This window comes from Giraffa tippelskirchi, chromosome 4 (assembly GCF_054371585.1).
Source record: "Giraffa tippelskirchi isolate mGirTip1 chromosome 4, T2T-mGirTip1v1.2.pri, whole genome shotgun sequence".
Classification (NCBI taxonomy): Eukaryota; Metazoa; Chordata; class Mammalia; order Artiodactyla; family Giraffidae; genus Giraffa; species Giraffa tippelskirchi.
Window position 1 is genome coordinate 178,561,839 of NC_137278.1, and position 24,767 is coordinate 178,586,605.

A 24,767-nucleotide genomic window follows, 5' to 3' on the forward strand; every position below is an offset into this window, starting at 1 on the left:
CTACTGTATAACACAGGGAGCTCTACTCAATATTTTATAATAACCTATATGGGGAAAGAATCTGGAAAAGAATAGATTATATATATGTATAACTGAATCACTTTGTTGTATACCTCAAAATGTCACAACATTGTAAATCAACTATTTTAACAACAACAAAAGTAAATTAAAAAATAAAGTTTATCTGTTACAGTGGGTAAAAAAAGAACCTAAAGATGTTTTATTATTTTGGACATGAGGTACAAGAGATGGGAATCAAGAATGGCTCTGGAGTTTTTAGTCTAGGCAACTGAAAAGGTGAAATTACTTCCTTGAGCACACACTATGTGCTGTGGAGCTTACAAGCTACAATGTTAAGGACTGTAAAAGGATTTTTTCTTCACAAAGTTCTCTGGTGAAATTTAACTTACATTCAATAAAACACATAAACATTCAGTAAGCTTAAGTGTATCAAGTGTAAGTTTAATATATTTTTACATATATATTCATGTAATTATCAATCAGTTTCCTTATGCCCTTTCCCACTCTTTGTCAGTTCTTCTGTTTAAAGTAACCACTATTTTTACCCTTATTACCATAGACTAGTTTTCTCTGCTTTTGAACTGTATGTAAATAGAACCATATCATACATATTATTTTTTAATTAAGCTTTAAAATGGAGATATAATGTACATACCATAAAATTCATATTTTAAAGTGCACAATTCAGTGTTGTTGAGTACACTTGCAAATCTATACAACTCTCCCACTCTGAAACTCCAGAACTTTTTCAACATTCCCCAAACGTTGGCCATTAACAGTCACTCTCCAATCTCCCCACCTTCTACCCTGGCAACCACGAATCTACTTCCTGCCCCTTTGGACTTGTACATTCTGGATATTTCATATAAATGGAAACATATAATATGTGACCTTTTGTGGCTGGCTTCTTTCACTTAGTATAATATTTTCAAGGTTTATTCATGTTGTATCGTGAGTCAACAAATCATTCCTGTTTATTGCTGAATAATATCCCATTGTGGGAATATGCCATATTTTATCTATCCTCAGTTGATGGAAATTTGAGTTGTTTCCCATTTTAGGCTATTATGCTTACTGTTGCTATAAACACACATGTACAAGTTTTTGTGTGGATATACATTTTCAGTTATCTTGGGTATAGACCTGGGCTTGAAAAGCACGTCCCCTGGGTGGCTGTTTTCTGCTGATCAGCATTATGTCTGTGTAGTTAATTCATTTGTGGTGTTGTGTGTTTCAGCAGCTCATTCTTTTTCACTACTCTTTAGGATTCTGTTCTATGAATGTACCACAATTTATTTATCCAAATACGATTGATGGACATTTGGACTATTTCCGGTTTGGGGCTATGGTGAATAATACTGCTGTGAACATTCTTTATATGACTTTTGGTGGAAAAAGCACTCATTTCTCCTGGATAAACACACAAAAGTGATGTTGCTAGGTCATCCTTCTTCATCTGTCTTTCCACATTGTTCTGGTGTGCTCATTCACGCTGGTGCTGGGCACGCCCTTGGCTTCTTGCCCACCTGCTGCAAGAGTCCATCCCCGCCTGGGCACACATTTAGGACCGACTTTTATCTAGTCTCTCTGAAGCATCTTGTAACAATCCTGTCCTTCCTTATATACCTTTTTTCCCCCCCTGTTGAAGAACAAAGTCAAGTTTAGCATATTTGTGGATTTGTGGACCTCCATGAGTCCCATCCAGCTGTTTGTTCATGGTTCCCAGGTCAAGAATCTTCTCAATTTTGTGATGCCTTAAACATACCAGTCCTCTTCAACCTTCCCCCTCTTCTTTAATATCTTCTGTTTCAAGCTGTCACTGTCAACTGATGTACAAGTAGGAAGGACCGTATGTGTGACTCTTTGCGACCCCATGGACGCTTGCCAGGCTCCTCCTCTGTCCACGGGGATTCTCCAGGCAAGAATACTGGAGTGGGTTGCCATGCCCTGCTCCAGGGATCTTCCCAACCCAGGGATCGAACCCATGTCTCCTGCATTCCAGGCAGATTCTTTACTGTCTGAGCTACCAGGGAAGCCCTGAAGGACCATATATTCACATATATAAAACTGGCTAGTACAGAGACCCTGACCTTGCTGGGAAAAGAGGTTAGAATTATTAGCACTTAGAAAAGTCACTGTCTTGTTGGGAAACTCCCATTGTTTCAATTCTTCTAACCTTCACCACTCCTGTTAAATAAACTCCTTAAGTGGAGACTAAAAGGGATACACTGCAATTGAACTGGACTCTCCCTGGCTGAGAAGGCATCACCCTGTCCTCAGACGCAGCCAGCCTCCGAGTGGTATATGCTGCCTTGAGCTTCGTCCCTCACCGGGAGCCTTCCTCTCCTAGCCTGGGCAGTCTTCCTGCCTCAGATTTTCTTTATGGGCAGTAATTGGGTGCTAATTAATCACAGAGTTCCATGGAAAAGAATATGAGTGGACTAAACAAAGTAGACAGTTAAGTAGTTCATAGTAAGTTAGATCTTTTTCTTGGGAAAATGAAAAATTCTTGTTTAAAAAGTTTTTGTTAAAAAATTTGTTAAAAAAAATTTTTTTTATAAAGAGTTTTATAAAGCACAGAGTGAAAATCACTTTTCCTTCCTCTGCAATGCTCACTTCCATTCCTCATGGTGAATAGTTTATCTTCTTGTGTTTTTATCAAGCATATAATAGCGTGGTGTAGCTTTGTTTGTTTTTATAACACCGAGATCACATTATGTGTGTGGTGTAGCTTACTTCTTCCACTCGGCAGGGCAGCACAGATGTGCTTCTGTGGATGTGCTTCATAAGTGCTGATGTACCTTCCTTTTTTCTCGTCTTTCTTAATGCTTAGTTTTCTTTATTTACTCGTGTTTAGAGTAATGAGTTGATACCTTGACCTTCAAAGAAGACTAATAAGTATTTTTTCTCATAACTGTGAACTCATGGATTTTAACGTATTTGCTGTGCTTTAGTCCACTTTAGTCGTTAACCTTCAGGCACAGATAGCCTCATCCTTGTTGAGTAGGAGCCTCTTTTGACGTGACTCAGTTGGTGTCACTCACTTTCAGGTAGGACAAGGTATTCCAGGCTGTCCTTTCCTCCAAATTAGAATTAAAATTTGAGTTAAGCCTCAGTTTTATTGTGTGCTGTGTTTAGGAAAATGTGTCTCACTAGGTTTAATCAGATCTCCTTGCTGCAGCCCTGGGTGTGCCTTATCGGTCCATCGCCAGGTATGTGTGAGAGCCTCCAGGTGCAGAAAAGGGCAGCTGGAGCCTGGTCTGTAGCCAGCAAGTCACCTTGTCTTCCTCTTCCTCCCAAACCAAGCCAACCACAACCCAAAGAGCAAAAAAAACAATAAATCCTTATTATGTCCTCAGAATTTTATCTTTTATCTTAAGACTATTTATGGGACACCACTGATCCATCGAAAAGAAAGCAGTTTAGGGCTATATACAAATCTAGTGATTTTTTTTTTTTTCGGTTTTATTTTACAGTAATTTACATATAATAAGACTCACCCATTTTAAGTGCCTAGTTCAATAAGTTTTGGAAAATGCAGTTTTGCAGCCAACACATGATCATATTTCCATTACCCCCAACTCAAAAATTCTTTTGTCCCCTTGCAGTCAAGCCTTGTCCCCAGCCCAGTGCTAGGTGAACCACTGACTTTGTTTTGGATGCTCTAGTTTGGCCTTTTCTAGAATTTCATATAAATGGCATCATTATGGTGTATAGTTTTTTTGTGTCTGGCTTCCACGGGCTTCCCTGGTAGCTCAGATGGCAAAGAATCTGCCTGCTATGTGAAGGATCTGGGTTCGATCCCTGGGTCAGGAAGATCTCCTGGGGAAGGGCATGGCAATCCACTCCAGTGTTCTTGTCTAGGAAATCCCATGGACAGAGGAGCCTGCAGTCCAGAGGGTGGCAAAGAATTGGGCACGATTGAGCAACTAACACTTTTCACACTTTCTTCCACTTTGTGTATATTTTTGAGATTTATCCATGCTGTTTTGTGTATGACTAGTTCAGTCTTTTTTTTTTTGACTCAGTAATATTCCATTCTGTGGATATACTAATACATTTGAAGTTGCATTGTTTCCCTTTTTTGTTTTTGGCTATTATGAATAATGCTGATATAAACATTTGTGGACAGGGAAGTCTGATGTGCTGCATTTCACGGAGGTTGCAAAGAGTAGGACAAGACTTAGCAACTGAACAGCAAACATCTGTGTATGAGGCTTTGTGTGGACATGTGTTTGAATTTTCTTGAGTAGGTACCTTGGAACGAGGATTCCTAAACTATATATTCAGTGTATATTTAATTTTTCAAGGAATTGCCAAAATGCCCTGTCTCCTACAGAAGCTACTCTGTCACCCCATCTTCTAAGTTTCCTACTGCTCATGCCCAGCCTGCTCTCTGGAAGTCTTCCCTTTCCTGCCATTTCCTAGTTCTTCAGTATCTTACTGCCCTGACTTCCCAACATGCAAAATAGCTGGTTTATGTGTGTCCTTTCCACCTCTAGTGTATAAAAGCGGAGACTCTGAGGGCAGTTACGAGGGTTTGACTCCGGGCTCCACTACTTGTTTAATTCTGTGACCCTGGGCAAAACCTAACCTTCTGTCTCCACTTCACCATCCGTGAAATGGGAATGAGAGTAGGACCTTTCTCTCATTTTTCTTTTTTTGATTTATTTACATTTATTTTAATTTTTTACAAATTACAGTGAAATTTAGTTGACTTACAATATTACTTTCTGATGTGCAATATAGTAATTTGATATTTTTGTAAATTATACATCATACAAAGTTATTATAAAATATTGACTGTATTCCATGTGCTATACAGTATGTCCTTGTAATTTATTTTTAAAAATTTTTATTGGAGTATGATAGAATTGATGTGAAGCTCTTATCATAGTGCTTGGTACATAGTGTCTGACCATTCATTGTTAGCTGTTATTAGAGTGTGTGTGAGTGTGTGTGTGTTTTGTGCAGGGAGGGTGTTTCTTAGTTTTTATACTTGAAACTTTAATTCTCTGTTCACCTTCTTTTCATCTGAAAGGATCTTATGAAGTTAAGTGACTTAAGTGACAAAATATCACAGCAAGCATGCTTCTGAAACTCTGAGATATAATCGACACAACTGTATTTGCTCATCCGGAATGTAAAGTTGGAAGTAATAATAATGGATATTTATGTAATGCTTTAATTTTGAGTATTTTACCCTTTACTGACAGATATTTCATAGTGAAAGACTTAGAAGGTCTGGGGCTGCAATTTCTTGGTCTTTGTAATAGTGAGATGCCAGCCAGTCCATGATGTGATAAACACAGATGGGGCGGGTGAGCTGTCTGAGCTTTTTATCGGGAAATTCTAAACATGAACTCTATAACCTTTCATGCCAGTCATCTCTGCCAAGGGTCCCGTCATAACACAGAAGGCAGTAGGTAGTATATAGAAAGGGCCTTCTTCTTAATACAAGATCCCTTTGACAGAATTTCTCATCTGCCTCTGCCTGAACGCTATTGTGAAAGCTAACTTGCCTGTGATTAATTGCTGTTATTCTTCAAATAGCATGATCTCTATATTATACCGGCTTCCCTATGTGCCCAGCTTTGGAGATATGCTATTTTGTTAGGGTGCCACTTAAAATGTGGCAGCTATAATTGAGCCCAGCATTCTGAGTGTGCATCATTGAGCTTAATATTCTGAATGTGTCCCCGGTTCTCTGGTTGAAGCTCCTTTCTTCCGTGAATCAGCCTGAAATGTCTCCATCACCTTTCTAGTCGCCATATCACGGTATTCATTTATTATATTAGGGGTGAACATACACTTTATCGTCTAAATTAGGATACTTTTGAGAGTAAAAAAGGACACAATAATTAAGCTCAGGCACCAGGCATAAAACCAGAATTGGCCTGGACACATAAAATTATATGAAGTTGAACTCAAATCTGTCAGATACTCAAGCAGCTGCATTTTTCTCAACTTGAATTCAGAACTGTACTTTTGTTAAAGTTTCGTTGTGTTGATGTTTGTCCTGTAGAGATTATTTCAAATCTAGATTTTTGTCTGTCAAATTAATTATTCATCCCCATTCTGCACTGTCTGAAAATTTGATACACGCCTTTCTTGCACATCCTTCCCAGTCATTGGTAATATAAAACTTACCTCCCCAGATCCACAGCACCAGCTCATCTTCACTTTTAAACTGAGGCCCAGGATCCTAGAGTGTTCCTGTCTCAAATATTTGCATTTTAACAGGAGACAAAAATGAGTAAAACTTTTTGGAGCAGAAAGAACAGAAATCTAACGATTGTTTCTCAGGCAACTTGGCAGGTGTTTCCTCTGCAAATTTTGAGCATCTTCCATATACTAGATATTAGGTGCTGAATGTAGTGCTGTGCACTGTGCTTAGTTGCTCAGTTGGATCAGACTCTTTGTGACCCCGTGGACTGTAGCCCTCCAGGCTCCTCTGTCCATGGGGATTCTCCAGGCGAGAATACCGGAGTGGGTTGCCATGCTCTCCTCCAGGGGATCTTCCCAACCCAGGGATCAAACCCAGGGGAATTCTTTACCATCTGAGCCACCAGGGATGCCCAAGAATACTGGAGCGGGTAGCCTAATTCCTTTTCCAGAGGAACTTGCTGACCCAGGAATTGAACCAGGGTCTCCTGCATTGCAGGTGGATTCTTTACCAGCTGAGCTACCAGGGAAGCTGAATGTAGAGTTACATGCAAAATATTAATTAGCAAAAGGTGCCGTCTGATGGATAGGTAAGGTAGTAAAGGTAGAGGTCAACTAGAGTGGGGGTGAAAAAGAGGAAGATACATTTCAAAGGGTATCTTCCTGTTCTATTGTAATTGCCTATATAGGCACTTCATGGGGTAATTAATAGAAGGATACTTTTTATTTCAAAGTAAAAACTGGATTTCAAAGTCTATAAATAAAGAAAAAGTTCCTTTGATCATGTCAGTTTTCTCTCCTCTTGACAACAGAATTCCTTCCTTCCTTTGTTTCCTTTCCTTCCCCTCCTTTTCTCCTCGCTTTATATAGATTTGTTTTTTAAAAATTTCATTTCCTTTAACCCTAACCTGTATTCATGTGTAATCCTATAGAAGAGTCACTTTCAAACACTTTGTATTGAAACTCTCAGTGTGGAACTGAATACTCTACATTTCACATCATAATCCAGCATGTAACACACACACACACACACACACACACGAAATGAGTTTCTTGAATGGAATACTTGCTAGTGCAGTGACTTTTGTTTACCTTCTCTTCTCTTCCCATTCCATTTCATTCCATCCCTCTTGAAGCTCCATGCTGATATATGGTAGAAACCATCACAATATTATAAAATAGTTATCCTCCAATTAAAAATAAAATAAAATTAAAAAATCAAATGCCATTTCATTCCATCCCATTTCATTTCAGTTCATTCAAAAAGGGCTGATTGAAGCCAAATAAATTGACTTCAAACTTGGTTTGCACAATTACAGTTTTTAAAACAATTGTTGTTTAGTTGCTAAGTCATATCTGACTGCTTGTGACCCTAGAGATTGCAGCATACCAGGCTTCCCTGTCCTTCACTATTTCCCAGAGTTTGCTCAAACTCGTGTCCATTGAATTATTGTCCATTTACTTATAAATTATCTATAGAGATAGATGCTTTATGGTCATAATAATCAACAAAAAGTAGTTTTACTTGGGCACAACTCTGCAATAACAGTGATGATTAGGACTTTGGGATCTTTTTTTTTTCTTTATGGGTAAATATCTGCTCACAGAGGACCTAGCATGAGACACTGATTTTGTTTTGGTTCTCCTGTATGGATATAACAGTGAATTCAACAGCTAGATAATGAACAGCAAGAAATTCTTCAATCTAAATACATAACTCTCCATTACATAATTATATCTTGGCATAAAATATTTTGTGTTCAACTTTAAAAAAGTTTAAGCCAGGAGTTATTATTGCCATCCTGCAATTGGTTTAAAAAGCCCATCACTATAAAGTTATTTTCCCTGTCTTAAAAGTTTAGTTTTCAGCTATTTGAAAATTATTACTTTTAAAGTGGAGGCCTTGAGGTCACGAAATATCCTGCCTAATTGTTTCTAGCTTGCTACTTTGTTACTTCCATTAAGTCAGAGTTGCAGATACTCAGCCCTTTTTTAAATACATTTTTGGGTCCTTATAGGAGAGGTTTGAGCTTCCCAGGTGGCGTTAGTGGTAAAGAACCCACCTGCCAAAGCAGGAGACATAAGAGATGTGGGTTCAATCCCTGGTTTGGGAAGATCCCCTGGAGGGGGGCATGACAACCCACTCTAGTATTCTTGCCTGGAGAATCCCATGGACAAAGAAGCCTGGTGGGCTCCTTTGTCCGTGGGATTGCAAAGAGCCAGACATGACTGAAGCAATTTGGCACGTATGCACAGGAGAAGTTAAGCATCTCTCGGAGTATGAAACCAGGAAAAGTTAGACTATCATGTTGTGTTTTAATTTCAATAAATGTACCTAAATGTATCTTTTATCATGTATCAGAATTTTATTCTTTTTATGGCAGAGCTATAGTCCATTGTAAGTGTATACCACATTTTGTTTATCTATTCATCTCTTGATGGATGTTTGGATTTCTTTTACTTCTTGTAAAAACAGAGGTTAATCTGGAGTAAATCTAAAAACTATTTTTGAAAATTTAGGATAGATATTCAGTTTCAGTTTCTTCATTTATCAAACTAATGCTAACCTCAAAGTGTTTTTAGAAGAATTAAGTTAGGGAATGTGACAAGCTCTGATACATAGGAGACACTATAAAAGTGTATTATATAGTTATAAATGCAAATACAAGTAAACACATATAAAATGTATATAAATAAGTATTGTGTATATGTATGTCTATGTCTATACATATGGTGGTGGTAGTGGTTTAGTTGCTTAGTGGTGTCCATCTCGTTTGTGATCCCACAGACTGTAGCCCACCAGGTTCCTTTGTCCATGGAATTCTCCAGGCAAGAATAGTGGAGTGGGTTGCCATTTCCTTTTCCAGGGGATCTTCCTAACCCAGAAATCAAATCCACATCTCCTGCTTGGCAGGCAGATTCTTTATCACTGAGCCACCTTGGGAAGCCCTGTGTCTCTATGTATACACACACACATTTATGTATGTATAAATTTGCTTCAGTTTCTTTCAGACATGATATTTGTGTATTGTGACTTGAAGACTTGCATTTTGATTTTGGAATCAGCCTGCTTATTACACATTTTTTGATTGTCAGTGTTAATATGAAACTTTAAGAATGGGAAATTAATTGAAAATTATAAATTATGATGTTTTGATAGTGAATTCTGCTTAGACCTAGTGTTTGCATAATGCTAAAATTAAAACCTTGACAGGAATGAAAATAAGCATTGGTACATTTGAATTTTATTTTTCTGTCTCACTCCAGAGGAAGCAGAATATAAAATTTCATTTGTTTTTGAGAATTTAGCCATTAATGTAGGAATCAGGTAATAAATGTTTTTGAGACTAAGATTTTGTAACATTCCTATTGATGTCTTAACATTTAATTAATTATATATGCATATGTGGTGTACTGGGCTTCCCTTGTGGCTCAGCTGGTAAAGAATCCACCTGCAATGCAGGAGACCTGGGTTCCACCCCTGGGTTGGGAAGATCCCCTGGAGAAGGGAAAGGCTACCCAATCCAGTATTCTGGCCTGGAGAATTCCATGGCCTGTATAGTCCATGGGGTCACCAAGAGTCGGACAGGACTGAGTGACTTTCATTTCACTTTCATGTGGCATACGTCCCATGATAAAACATAAATGTTCCTTTGAGGTATTATAATTGTTTTATATATATGTATCTAGATATCAGAAATCTATATATTTATAGATGTAGATAGATATCCATGGGGTCGCAAAGAGTCGGACTCGACTGAGCGACTTTCACTTACTCAGATAGATAGATAGATTTCAGAGGATTTCAGTTCACATTCTGGCTTAATTCCTCACCAACTTTTTGGATTTAAGAGAAGCATCAATTTCTTTCTCTGGAATATAGAGAAAATTATCCTCGCTAACTCTCAGTGTTGTTGTGAAGATCAGATGTTCTTTATTATCAATATGCAGTCCTCTCTGTATTTTACGAGGTGCTCCAAGGCAGTTAACTGTATCCAGCAAGCCAAGTATGATATCAACATCTGTCACCACGGGGCCAGACAGTCCCTTCACAGGGCTTTCAAGCATCCTGTGTGTGATTGAACTTGTTTATATTTGTAAGTTATTTCAATCTATAGATTCTATCTTGAATGACTAAGGCAACTTAACTCTGAGCTTTTGCTTCCTATGTCAGAGAAGGGAAAGGTTAGATTTTATCTGGAGCCCCTTTGAGTTGTAACATTTTCATAATCTACAGGCCATTTCTCTCCTTCTTCAGTAGTAAAATAGCTGACTTTTGCTTAGAGGAAGCTATCCTGCAATCTTCATGGTTGTCCAGCCACATATTGTGATAAATTTTAACACATGCTAACACCTGCAGTAAATTTTCTTTGGCCTTTGTAACATTCTAGAGGATGCTTCCCCTCTTAGACACCCTCTATCCTTGCCTTTGATCATGATCAGGGAATAGATGTTTGGTTTGAAATTTCCACGCATAAACAAAACAAAACAGACTCCTTAAAAAAAAAACATACTCTAAACTTAAAGAGTTCTTTACACACACTGTATTTCAGGATACATTTCTTAGAGAAACTGAAAAACAAAAAGAGGGCTACAATTGTATTTTTGGCCAGTGAATGTGTACCTCTCTCTGACCAACTGTTAATTCTAATTGCTGGCATCCAGTCACCCCTCATCTGCCTGTCCCTGCCCCTGGGGAGAGTTTTGTTACCACTGAAGGGCCTGTTGTCTTCATGGAACTCTGCTCCATCCGGTTTATATTAAAAACAGGAGAAGCTCAGAGGCTTTCCCTCCCCACCTTTCTCCATGTGGAGATAATAAAGCCCTTGGCAGCCACATTCCCTGTAATCAACATGAGGTAATTTTATAGGCTTCCATGAAAGAGCCATTTGTTGAATGCCTGCTTTGTGACACCCATTTGCTGATGGTTTAATGTTTTGCCTCATTTAAATCTTACGACATCTCTTGGAGGGAGAAGAAATGAAACAAAGTTTTCTTTCCACCATTACCAAGGGAAATTGTTGGCTACTATATAACTTGAACTTCATGTATAATAACCTAGAATAGAGTCCTATAGACAGTTTCTAGGGTGCAAAAGCTGCCTTGTATTTTAGGAAGTACTTGTATCTGTACAAAGCAAAACATTTGAGAACTATTTTAGTGAGGTATTGTGAGTAGAAATTTAGACTGGTTTCCTTCCAGATGCACATGGAGTTGCTTGGGAAGGTTAGTTCTTTGATTTACAGTGTTACATACTGTGGAATACATGCTGCACACCATTTGAATGGCTTTCATATTTCTTCCTTCCACCAACATTTATTAGAAGGTTTAAGATGCCAGCAGATCTTTCAGTTCAACGTGAACACTTCTGGGAGGTTTGATTTCCTTCCATGGTTTTAAAATAAATGTTCCAATTTTAAGACTTTTTTTTTGTTTTTACAATATTGCTTGACTGAACATAGCCTGCTTTGTCAGATTTCTAACATTTCCTGACCTTCTATAATTCTGCAAAATTGCTGGCCTTACATATTGAGGTTAAGTTTTTAAAAAAAAATTTAACTAGAATTACGTGTTTGTAATTACTTATTTGTGCTTTTGATGTTTGCTCTATGAAGCAAACCTTGCCTTTTTTTAAAAAAAAATTATTCTTTGAGTCTTGAAATGCTAGAGATTGTTGCTACCTAGTTAATAAATGACACTAAGTAGCTTTGTAATTAGCAAACTCCCTGAGGTCTTCTTTCCTAGCAGTATATGCGTCTTTAATTTTAGAGCAGACCGAGGGATTCCAGAGTTCTGACAGCAGGGTGAGGAGGGTGATGAGAGTGGATAGATGGCTCTGGATTCCTACCTGCCAAAGAAAGTGTTAGTTGCTCAGTCGTGTCCAACTCTTTGTGAGCCCATGTAGCCCACCAGGCTTCTTTGTCCATGGAATTCTCCAGGCAAGAATGTTGGAGTGGGTGGCCATTCCCTTCTCTAGGAGATCTCCCCAACCCAGGAACTGAAACCTAGGTTTCCTCCTGCATTGCAGGCAGATTCGTTACCAGCTGAGCCGCCAGCGAAGAGAAATCAAGGCTTTCTGTCAAGGCTGTACCCATGCTGGTGCTAGTTATTGCTTCTGCATATTTTAAAAGATATTACATGGTAGTGGAGACTTCACCCACTACTTCTTGCTGTGCTCTTTCAGGGAATTCAAGAACTGGATACAAAAACACATTGTGGCATCTGAGACTGTGGCATCACTGAAGGGGTGAACACCTTGTCATGAATTTGACATTTTGGGGTTACGTTTGGGTTTACTCTGAGAACTCTACTTTTTGAAGCTCTTTACTGAAATCTCTGTAACTGTTTAGTCACTTCTTAATCTTAGTAAAGCTACTGCTGAATGAATGGAGCAATATTAATAATAATACCTTACATTTAATGCTTATTATAGGGCTTTAAAGTTCACAGAGTAATTTCACAGATTCTCTATTATTTTATTTTTATTTTTTTGTTCATCTCAGCAGCCCTGTGAATTAGCTGTGGTGAGTATTATTACCACCTTTATTGTGCAGTAAATTTAAAATCAGACAGAATACGTGACTAGCCCAAGACCAGTAGATTTTTAAAAATGTTTTCCAAAGAAGGTAGAGGGAGAGTTACACACACACACACACACACACACACACACACACACACACACACACACCCATCACTGTTACCACCAACAGCATTTTTACAGAGGTCTGCATGCCCTAGGTTTCTTCCTGTCAACCAAAATAGTCCTGTGATGTTGGTACCCACAGAAACACTTCAATTATTTACAAAATGAGATGCCTCCTGGGGAAGGTGGCTGAGGAGAACTATACAGCTGAGGCTCTGAAAATGGAAATGGCTTTGAAAATCTAAGCCTTAGTGTCTCAACCAGGGTGGGAGGATGTCAGCTAGACTATCCTCACTTTCCCTCTCCCTCACCCTTTCCCACCCCACACTAATAGGTAAGACTAAGCCTGTTGGTTCTGCTGCTTTCTTTTTAAATCTGCAGCTACCCTAAAACTCCCACATGCCTAGATCCTCCCTATCTCTGATCACACTGGCAGTGGACTTTCATGCTGGGCTTCTCATCTTGTTGTTTATGTCATCCTCCACATGTTGTTAAGAGCTGAAAACCCAAAGAATAGGGTGTTTTCCCTGGGGTAAAGAGCATACTCCTAACCTAGAATATGGCACTCTGCCGACCCAGATTTCAGCCAGTGTCGCCGATTTCATTTCACAGCCGGGAATGTCATTTTCCTACCCTGTTGGCAGGTCCCTGGACATTCTGCTTCTCTGCCCTTGTTCCGGCCATGGGTTCTGTTTGAGATGTCCCCCTCTCCCAACCCCTGAGCATTCGAACCTTCTTGCCAACATGCTGATTGATTCTTAAACACTTGACTTGTGTCTTCTTCTCTGGAAGACTTTTCTGGATCCCCCTAAACAATGTGAATGGGCTCTTGCATCTTTGAGGCCCACAGCACCTTCTCTAGAGCCTCATTGTGAAAATTCATCACACAGTCAATGCCTGTTTCACTCACTAGACTGAGAGCTTTCTGAGGACAGGGTCTGAGTCTTCACATCCAGAGGCGCAACCTACTAGTCAACCCTAGTTGGCTGGATGTTTGACTGGATGCTTCACAATTGCTTTGGCTATGACGATGAGGACTGGGACAGTTTCTTTGCTAGCTACCCAAGGATACCATTCATTAGGAGTGCTCCTGGGGTGGTCTAGAATTTAAGAAAAAATATTTTCTTTGTCAAAAGACTATTTCCTAATGGATTTAACTAGGGATTTGAAGTAATGGAGAACCCGTTTTTGTTTTTTTTTTTTCTTTTCTTTCTTTATAGGTGAAGGTAATCAGAAGTAGAGATTGCAGATTATGGAGTTGAGTTCTACTTAAATATAGGCCTGTATTTTCACTGCACTAAACAATGTAAGATTTGGCCATTAGCCTAATATAGGACAGTTAAAGCAGTCTGCTGTATTACTTCGGGAGTACTCTTTTGGAGATATCGCTAAACAACCTTGGTATGCGTGCTTGTAAAACTTGTATATTCTCTTTGTAGATACTAATATATAGGAATAGTTTCTAGGGGTTATCAGCTATGTTGCCAAGGAAAACAGTTTTTAAATCTAGTTATTTGGGTTTCACACACTTGTGCCTGGTGAGGATTCCTGTCTCCTGCTGTAATTATGAGTCTTTCGATCTACTTTGAGCAGTTAGAAGGTATCTGTTTTCTGCTACTTATAAAATATTTACTCATGCACATCAATAACTTTTAGACCAGAAGTTAATAATGTTTTCTATAGCTGTATATGTGTAGAGGGGAGGCAATCAATAGAATTTGTATCATTTATAATTATAAGCTATAGAAAAAAGTCATTATTTCTTCTGAGTTTTAAAACTTCCTTAAGTAATTTACAGTAATATTTATTGATCATGTGTGTCATTAGAACCAAAAGAAAGCAAGATTTGAAAAGAGATTGCCTCGGACTTCCCTGGTGGTGCAGTGGATAGGTATCCACCTGCTAATGCAGGGGACAGGGGTTCGACCCCTGGTCTGGGAAGATCCCACATGCCACGGAGCAACTAAACCCATGTGCCACAACTACTGAGCCTGTGCTCTGGAACCCTGATCTGCAACTAGCGAACCCATGTGTTGCAACTACTGAAGCCTGCGAGCCTAGAGCCTGTGCTCCACAACAAGAGAAGCCACTGCAATGAGAAGCCTGTGTACCACAATGAAGAGCAGTCCTTGTTCACCACAACTGGAGAAAATCGCAGCAACAAAAACCCAGTGCAGCCAAAAATAGATAAATAACAAAAGTATATAAAAAAAGAAAAGAGATCACCCCATTTAATTCTATACTTAATTTTAAAGAGAATAATAGAATGAGCATATATATATATTTGTATATAATATAGTCAATAATGTGCCTAAAATTGACATTTGAGTTGACTGAATTGTATCTTTGGAAATGTATTTGAAAAATGAAAATGAATGTGAACATTAACACATCAGTCAAAACAAGGTTAATTTATATAGAATATTTACAAATTTTTGTGAGATAAATGAAAATAATGTTTGGATCTTCTGTGACAATACTCCTTTACTATAGAATATTGGGAATTGACCTCTATTCTAGATTGTAATCCATTCCACAAACATACAGAATCATTAACAAATAAAAGCAGTGTTCAAACTTCCCCTTTCCTCTTCAAACAGAAAACATTTATTTTTTCACTTAGAGATAGCACTATATTATTCCACTATGATTTCCTAACTTGATATTTAGTAGTAGAGTTAGGACTATAATCTTGGTTTTTTGTTTTGCTTTGTTTTTCCCTTATAACAATGCAGTGCAATCATTATAACATACTGCATCTCAGATTTCCACACCGTGTTCACCCTAGGTATGTGTAACCTTGGGGAATAGATGGTGGAAATGTGATTGCTTGATTGCTGTGATTGTTTGTACTTCTTCCATCACTTTTGACTGTCAGAGATACATATCATGAATAAGTAATTGATTGTGCAAGGTCAGATAAAGCAAGGAAAGACACTAATCTGGTTCTACTGACTTTCTAAGACCAGGTACCCCATTATAATTAAGAAGTGCTTAATAATATTTACATTGGTTTGGTTTCTTTATAAATCACATTAGCTATGGTTTCTTTTAAAAACCCTAAACTAATGAAAAAGATGGTATTTTAACAGACTAAATAATTATTTGAAAAGAAATGTTATGGGTAGAACTTAAGAATTCACCAGAGTATGGGCTAAATGATGTTTAAGTGTTATTTGTACTCAGACATTCAAGATTCTAATACTCAGCTATAAGGGAAATCTAAAAAATGCTGGTCCCCTTAGTTACAGTGTTTTCGTTTGTTGGTTTGTCTTAGACTGCCTCTTTAAGGTGTGCCCTATGAACCGATATTCTGCTCAGAAGCAATATTGGAAAGCCAAGCAAGCTAAACAAGGGAACCACACAGAGGCGGCCTTGTTGAAGAAATTACAGGTAAGGACCAGCCTTCCATCTCTCTGGCTTAAGATAGAACAAGTACAACAGTAACAAAAGATCTATTCCAGAGCGTAGTGATTTCCCTCAATACGCTGAGATCCAGAATAGATGTGGCAACACGCTGAAAGTGGAAAGGACTTTTAAGTCCTTTTAATCAGTGTATGACTACTGATTTCCTGGTGTGTAGGTAATGTATTTCTTGCTATTTATTAGGGTGTGCCAGACCAATTCAGATATTCACATCACACTGAAAACCAATTCAGAATCTTCGCAGGAATAACAAATCCAGTTATATTTTACTTGACATAGTAACCAATTTTTTTTGAAAGACTATCAGAAAAAAATTGAAAGTCTGTTGTTTCTGATTTGGACTCTGTGTAGATTTAATAGGACTTAGTTTGTCATTAAAATTCCTGTTACTTTTAGAATTGAAACTGTATTTTGAAGCTTTTGAAATTTATCTGTGTTTGGCTTCTCTAGCAATACTCCTTCTGAAAATAATTTTTTAAGACCAAACTGCTTAGTCCTTTTTCTGAAATTTCTAAAAGAAGAGCTTATCAACATATTTTAGGCTACATTTCAACATTAAACTGAGAGAATTGTCACACATTATAATCATATATTTAGTTACTGCCCCACTTCTCCCTGAGCACCAAGTTTAAAGCAATCCTCCTATTTTAGTCTTGATTGTATTCTTTGTGCCTGAAATAAACCTTTTTTCTGTGTCAGCTATTGTGCTCTATTTGTTATGCTTTCACAGTAAATATTTGATAATCACTTTATAGCATGCTGCAGAACTGGAACAAAAACAGAATGAATCAGAGAATAAGAAGCTATTGGGAGAAATTGTGAAATACAGTAATGTTATACAAGTAAGTGTCTATTTATTTTTGTGTAAAAGAGATGAATATTTTATTGATAATTTGCATTTGGTAGGAATGCCAACCTGCATTAAAATTGGGGGCTACAGTAGTTTGTTCTTTGGTCAGAATTATACAGACAGTGTGATATTTTCAGTTGATATTCAGCACGTCATTCTATATGAATAAATCTAGTGTGTACACATAAAGAAATGAGCTTATCTAGATGAATTGCACAAATTATTAAATCAAAGGAAGAAGATGGGGAAAGCTTGTAATAAAATAGTCTTTTAGAATTAATGAGACTAAACGTGTAACATATGAAGCTTTATCTTTTCATTTTGTAGGGAGGAAAGTTTTCAAATTGTACTTTTAGATGAGAACTGTCCTTCAGTTATTATATCTTTATTTCAATTAGTGTGTGCACTGATTTATTTCATCAGCATTTCTTTCTTGTGCTTCACTTAGATCTTTTAATTTTTCACTTGGATAGTTGTTAATACATGCCCCACCTTGTTCCAAAAAGAATGTAAGGCATTTTCAAAAATGCCTTTCACATAACAAGATAAAATAGAAATAAATAAGGCAACTGAATCAAAGGGAAAATACTGATTGCATGAATAAAGTGAAGTCAAAGGTGAGGCATGTTTATCATATCCATGTTGTAAAGGCTGGTAAACTTTGAGTTGAAGCCTTTTTGTTGCTCGTCTAGGTATAAGGCCGTGTGAAATATTGTGATATTCACATATTAGTAGAAGGCCTGTACAGAGAACTAAGTCAGAAGTTTGGAAGCACAAACATTCCCAGGAAGAGGACCAGAGAACTGTTTCTCCAATGAGCTCTCATAAAGAGGACACTGTTTAATATAGTAAACAATGGCCCTAACAACTTCCTTACCATAAATGCTACAATGAGGTGTTTCATAGAGCTGTTTCAAAAAATAACATCCCCTGATGTTTTGTTATTGGCCAGTGGCCACGTGCCAGAGCGGGACCAACAGAGCAGTTCTCTGATGGGGCAAGAGGAGAGCCCTGGGTCTGCCACTCCCCGGCTGTTATGAGTTAATCCCATAATAGACTGTGTGTTACCTGTGGCTGAATGTCCCTTGGGTGGTCCTCCATAACTAGAGTTTCTCTTAACCAAGTTTTGCTTCATATTAAGTGCCAGCAAGCAGAGCTTATGTTTCTTGTCAAGAATCTGACATGCAAATGTTTCCCGACACATTAAGGGCTGAGCCACCCCCTCTTAACAGAGTGGATTCCAAAAGGACTGGAGTTGGCCCGTGAGGGTTTTCACTGATTTCACTGGAAATTTCTGAGATAATTTCCTTCTTATTTTGTGGATGTTAAAACGACCATCCTTTTTTTCTTTTGAAATGATTGCAATAATAGATAGGAAGGTTATTTGTTTCAGTTTTCCTACTCAGAATAATGTCTTGGAAAAGTTTTGCCCATGGGATCCAAATAACCCCAGCAGTGGCACTCCTGCCTTCATCTGAGAAGGAGCAGGATCATGTCCTCTTGGGGAGTGGCAGAGGTTGTTTAGGACGAGCAGCTGGTCTCTTCACACAGGGGGATGAGGGCCGGTTTTAGGCAGGGGTGGTTAATAATATGAAGTGGGTTGATGCCGTATTCCAGTTCCTTGGTTATCCTTTAATATCGTTTGCTTTTGTGGCCGGGCAGGAATTGAGAAAGAATATATTGGGTTGGTCAAAAAGTTCATTCAGGCTTTTCTGTAATGTCTTATGAAAACCTGAATAAACATTTTGGCCAACCCAGTAGTTGGGAGTAACATCCTGGTCTCTTTTGGAAAGCCTGGGTTTATCCTATTATTTATCAGTAGATGAAAATCATTCAGGGATGTGTCCTTAGTTTTTTTTCCTTATGTGCTCACTTCATATGAAACAGCACTGGGGGTGGAGGTGAGGAGGAACCCAAAGTCAACTTGGAAAGATGATGAGTCTGCAAAGATCTTCTTTGTTTACTCTCTTCCCTGAGCCGTATTATGTGGGTATGTGATATAAATATAAACACATATATGTAATGAACAGAGGAGATCAAAGAATGAAGGCAGTAATCCCTAACTTTTTCCTACAGCTACTGCATATAAAAAGCAACAAGTATCTGACTGTCAACAAGAGATTACCTGCTTTACTGGAGAAGAATGCCATGCGCGTGTCCTTGGATGCTGCGGGAAATGAAGGGTCTTGGTTTTATATTCATCCCTTCTGGAAGCTGAGAAGCGAGGGCGACAATGTATGTAGCTCTAAGATGAAGAGAAAAACAGTGCGTTCTTGAAGATGTTAGTTCTTAATAATGGGGAATCCAAAAAGTGCGAAGAAAGGAAAGATAGTTTTCAAGCTTCAACATATTATTATTATTATTTTTTTCAACATATTATTTTAAGTTAATTCCTTTAATAGGTTGAAAGCATTTATTTATAGTACAGATTGTGCTCGGGAATCATAAAAAGACTAAGATCAGATTGAATTAATCATCTTCTGGCCAGAATTTTGTGAAAGAATTTAAGTAACATTAAAATATTGGCTGAGACTTTTAAGGGAGAAAGGAGAAGAGTTTGCTTCTTGGCCTTATCAAGGAGGGAGTGTGGCTGTATAGAAGAAGCTGTGTTTAGGAGATAGAGTTTATTCCTTGGAATTAATAGAGTAACACAGCAAATCTTGACAATATGTCATTTATTGGCTCAGTGGCCAGTTGTTTACAATCTGTACAACTTAATAGATGTGTAATGTATGAGGAGATGTGTAATGTAATGATTGGCAGTGGCTCATTGATGACAATACTTAAATATGTTGTATCATATGAATTTTAGTAGTTGCAAAATATTTTTCTGCTGCTTTATGGAGCAGGGAAAATAAAAATTACATGTGATGATTCAATAGGATCAATAGTTAGATATTTTTGTGTGTAATAGATGAAGTAGCAGGTGACAGTCCCTGGCATGTGGGAGATGCTTAATAAATTCTGGTTGACACCAAGTACTCAATAAGTTTTATAAATAGAATACAAATATTGGGTCAGGTGATCAATAAAAATAGTTGAGATTTTTAAAAAATTAACATTAAAAATTGAAAACAATGTTAAAGTCTTACTATTCTAACAGTTTTCTCAATCAATACTGTAATGATATTTTAAAATGTATTGGCTGTTTCTTGTCTTAGAAATGTCTTATGTTGTAATAAATCTATTTTTCTAGTGAATTTTGAAGTCCAAATTCAACTCCACAGGTTACAAGCTTCATGGTTTAATTTGATTAATAGATTAACTGATGATATCCTCCTTTGGTAAGGTTTGGGAGAAGCATGGCATGCAGGAATGTAATGCACTTTAAACTTGTTTTGGATTCCTTGAAAATAAGTTATTTTCTTTTTCCTTTTGGCATCAAGTGATGTGTGCTGTGAGCATGACATATATTTTAATTTCAGTAGGTAGTTAATTACAGTCAACTCTCAATTATTCCGGGACTGGTCATGCAGCTTAAGACAACCTGTGTCTTTGGATGCCCTGTATTAAAATATTTCTCTAGCCCCCTAAACTGAGTAGGGTCCCTGTTTGCAGGTAGTCAATGAAAATTAAGCATGAAAGCAAACAAAAGCTGAGCTCAAGCTCTAAAGGAATGGGGTGAAATCATTGGATAAACTGGGGCCTTGAGATTAAAGTGGATTTTATTAATTCATGCTATCTAATTTTTCATCTTATCTATTCCTTTCCCTACTCCCAAATGCCTTTATGGACTTCCCTCATGGTTCAGATGGTAAAGAAGCTACCTTTAATGTGGGAGACCCAGGTTCGATCCCTGGGTTAGGAAGATCCCCTGGATAAGGGAATGGCAACCCACTCCAGTATTCTTGCCTGGAGAATTCCATGGACAGAGGCGCCTGGTGGGCTACAGTTCATGGGGTCACAAAGAGTTTGACATGACTGAATGACGAACAGTAAGCTCCAGATGCTCCTTGTCAATAAGCTATAATAAGGATGATTTGATTAATTCATCCTATCTAATTTTTCATCTTCTATTCCTTTCCCTACTTCCAAATGTCTTTACAGGATCAAAGAGAGTTGACTGTAATGAACTATTTCAAATAATTAGTTGGACTGGATTGCAGGATGGGGAACAACCTACCACCCAAGCACTCCATCTTGGTTAAAGTGGATAGTATAATTGTTATGTGCAAAATAGAGATCCTCTTTCTATAGATGTGCTCCATAAAGCATGGCTAAAACAACCTTACACATTGCTTTTTGCTGAAATAGCTCACTGTTTTTGCTCACCACTGTAGCTTTTGTGTGTGATTAAGGTTGCTGTGAAATCATAAGCACATCCATAGACCTTTATTTCCATGAAAATAATTGTATCGTAATGCTCATTTTCCTCCTTAAAAGTAGGTAGCATTTTTCTGAAATACAAGCGTCCTGTATTTTATTGAAGGCAGTTGGAAACCCTGTCATTTCATAACAAGTGGTTTAATTACTATTGATTTTTTGAAGCAGTTTTTAATAAAATTTTTTAAATTATGAAAGTATGATAACATTTACTGGAGACTTGGAAAATACAGAACCAAGTTATGTATATTGCCACTATATGTTACAATTATTTTTTAAGTAGATAAATTAAGATTTTTTGGTTGGAGTTTCAGTATCAAACTCTCAGAAATTAGAATGAATAGACAGAAAAGTAGAAGGGATATAGTAGACCTGAAGAACACTATGAACCAATTCAACATTATTAAGATTTATACAATTTTCACACAATAGCAGCATACAAATTCTATTTGTTTCCTTGACTGTATAAGACTATAGATTTTTTAAAAAAACATTAAACTGAAAGGAAGAAGTTGCAAGATTTAAAGGACTTTTAAATTTCTATTTTATTATTTACTAATTACTTAGGTTGTGATTTAGGTTATAACTACCCAAAAGATGTTCAGTAGCTGAAAGCTAATGTTGACTGAGGCTGATGATAGGCTGGAGAGAAAAGTGCTCATACCCTCAAAAAATCAGTAGTTTCTACTGTTTAAGGCCATCTCTGTCATATATCTTATAGAATTTCAGTGTAGATAATTTTTGGGGAAAAGTAGTTTCGTGTGTCCCTCAACTTTTAGTTGTGTAGATGTCCATGCTTGCTGTTGTCCAGAAAGTCATTGGAGACAGCTTTGAGCAGAGTACATAAATATTTTATTTTCATTTATCTTCCCTTGATTGAGTAGTTAATTTTTCATCTTCAACTTTGATCTAAGAAGACATTGGTTGTTTACCTTGATAGTAGATTTTAAAAGGGAGAAAATGTCAGATAGTTCTTTCAATCAAGAAAAAGAAAAACAACCCTTAGGGAAAGAGCCTCTTTAAATAGCAAGTAGATTTCACTCTTTTTTTTTTTTAATAAATTTATTTATTTTAGTTGGGGGCTAATTACTTTACAATATTGTAATAGTTTTTGCCATACATTGACATGAATCAGCCATGGGTTTACATGTGTTCCCCTTCCTGGACCCCCCACCCACCTCCCTCCCCATCCCATGCCTCTGGGTCATCCCATTGCCCCGGTCCTGAGCATTTGTCTCATGCATCGAACATGGAATGGTGTTCTATTTCACATATGATAATATACATGTTTCAATGCTATTCTCCCAGAACGTCCCACCCTCACCTTCTCCCTCAGAGTCCATAAGACTGTTCTATGCATCTGTGTCTCTTATTCTGTCTCGCATATAGGGTTATCGTTACCATCTTTCAAATTCCATATATATGCATTAGTATACTGTATTGGTGTTTTCCTTTCTGGATTTCACTCTTTTGAAAACCTAGACTCCTTGGAATTCCAGAGAAGGTGGCACTCGATCCCTGGTATTTTGATTTCTACTGCAGTGTTCTTTTCACAACACCAGGTGCCACTTCAAAAGAAGGGTGGCTGCCGGTGGTATTGTGTTGTTCTTTATTTTCAGTAAAATCCCAGCATGAATCTTCCATGGCTGTTACATAGAATCAGCAGAAATCCTTTTGGAATTGCAGTTTTTTAAAAATGTGTGTGCACTAGGGTGAAAGTGATATGGCAGAAAATGATATCATCCTCAAGTTCTGTATTAAATATATGGCTTCTCAGAGTACACCTCTCCCCATCAGTGAATCATGCTCCATGCCTGCACTCTTCTGAAAATACTACCAAATTCACTAAGTTATCTAAACAGATAAGAATTCCTCAAGAATAGAGACTACTTCTTACACACGTTTGTGTTATTCCTAGCACTTCTTACTGTTCTTTTTATATCTTATGATTAGCATCTTGTCCATTTCATTTGTCAGTCTTATTCATCATGTGTGCCCAAAGTAACAATTGTCAACTACAAGACCTAGGACCTGGAAATTAGTGAGATAATTTTAGATTCTCTTTATGAATACCACACTTAAGAATACTTGAAGTTGGTGAAATTTTGGCTATATGACTAGTCTCTTAAAGTTATAGAAGACTTTACAGCTATTGTTTGGAAGTAAAACTAATATAGGGATTGATCCAAAGCATACAGAAAGCTATGGTAAAATAGTGAGAGCACTGACTATAGGTGCAACCAAAAGTATTCTTTTAATTAGAAAGATATAGCTAAAATATGTCATTATATTTAGCAACTTATTGGCTAATATTTATATAGTACAGACAGGAATGATAGTGAACCAAATCTAACTGTTCTTTAGGAAATTGGAAGACCAGATGTAGTATTGGCAGAGTGTAGTGTCAAGTCCCAGTGTCTGTAGAATTGAAGACTACTCAAGCTTCCACATGATTTTGAGACTTGGAGTTGGCTTGATGTCACGTGCAATAACATACGTTTTTGTTTTTCGAGGGAGGTATTGAAAATATGTCTGCCGTGTTGATTTTTGTTTATTTGGTTTATAATTTAATTGCTTAAAATAGATAGCAATTCATGATTCAAAGATAGAAAACAATATAAAGATATATAGGGAGAAGTCTCTTTTTAATCCTTTTTTCCATGTTCCCAGTTCCCACTTCTCTTTTTCACAGTTAACCACTGGGGTAATTTCTTATGCGTATACTCCTACTCTCCCTTTTTTACACAAACATAGCCCAGTTCTGCCCTCTCATCCTCTCACTTAACACAGTTTCTAAATGATTTTTTCCTTATTTGGAGATAATAAAGAGCTTCTGTAATGATTCTTTCTGAATCACAGCCTCCACCTGATTATGGACTTGAAAGGCTGAATGGTGAATAGAGACCAGTCCTGTAAATAACAGAAGCTATTCCTGCAAACCAAAGAATAACCTTCTGTTGCTCGATTAATGAGCTTATGGCTTCTCTATCATATTTGAATCTCCAGGTATAGTTTGTGACAACAGTACTATAGGTGAATGTAGACTCTTGTATATAATTTATTGACATTGAAAATGTGAAATTATATTCCTTAAAGTCTTAGTCTAGATTCAGATCCAGGGAGAAGGCATTTTATCTGGTTTTTTTTTGTCTCAATCCTAATTTGTTTTTCAGTTGTCTACTAATCTATTCTAAATTTAGTTGATATGAAATATGCAAAAGGAAGGTATTGGTTTTCATTTCTGAAGTGGTGAGCAATTCTGTGAAGAAGAGTGAAGGTACTACAGTAGTAAATCTTCTAGTGGAACTTGACAAAAGTAACTTTAATAACTATAAAGTA

The 24,767-nt window shown here is 37.4% G+C and overlaps 1 protein-coding gene and 1 long non-coding RNA gene across 7 annotated transcripts in view; both read left to right on the plus strand.

Annotated features, from left to right (window-relative positions):
• Positions 1-24,767, plus strand: part of ITPR2 (inositol 1,4,5-trisphosphate receptor type 2) — a 563,179-nt gene that overhangs the window by 101,657 nt on the left and 436,755 nt on the right. For all 6 annotated transcript variants that reach the window (XR_014051645.1, XM_081483690.1, XM_081483688.1 and 3 more), the window contains exons 3-5: positions 16,107-16,222; positions 17,011-17,097; positions 19,182-19,340. Coding sequence is in view for 5 of the 6 variants with exons in the window: in XM_081483690.1 (XP_081339816.1) it covers positions 16,107-16,222; positions 17,011-17,097; positions 19,182-19,340 (362 nt within the window). In the remaining variant the exon portion in view is untranslated. The remainder of the gene's footprint in view (positions 1-16,106; positions 16,223-17,010; positions 17,098-19,181; positions 19,341-24,767) is intronic.
• LOC145503675 (uncharacterized) lies at positions 9,593-15,047 on the plus strand. Its single transcript, XR_014051647.1, has 2 exons — positions 9,593-9,932; positions 12,062-15,047. It is a non-coding gene; the product is annotated as an uncharacterized LOC145503675 (long non-coding RNA).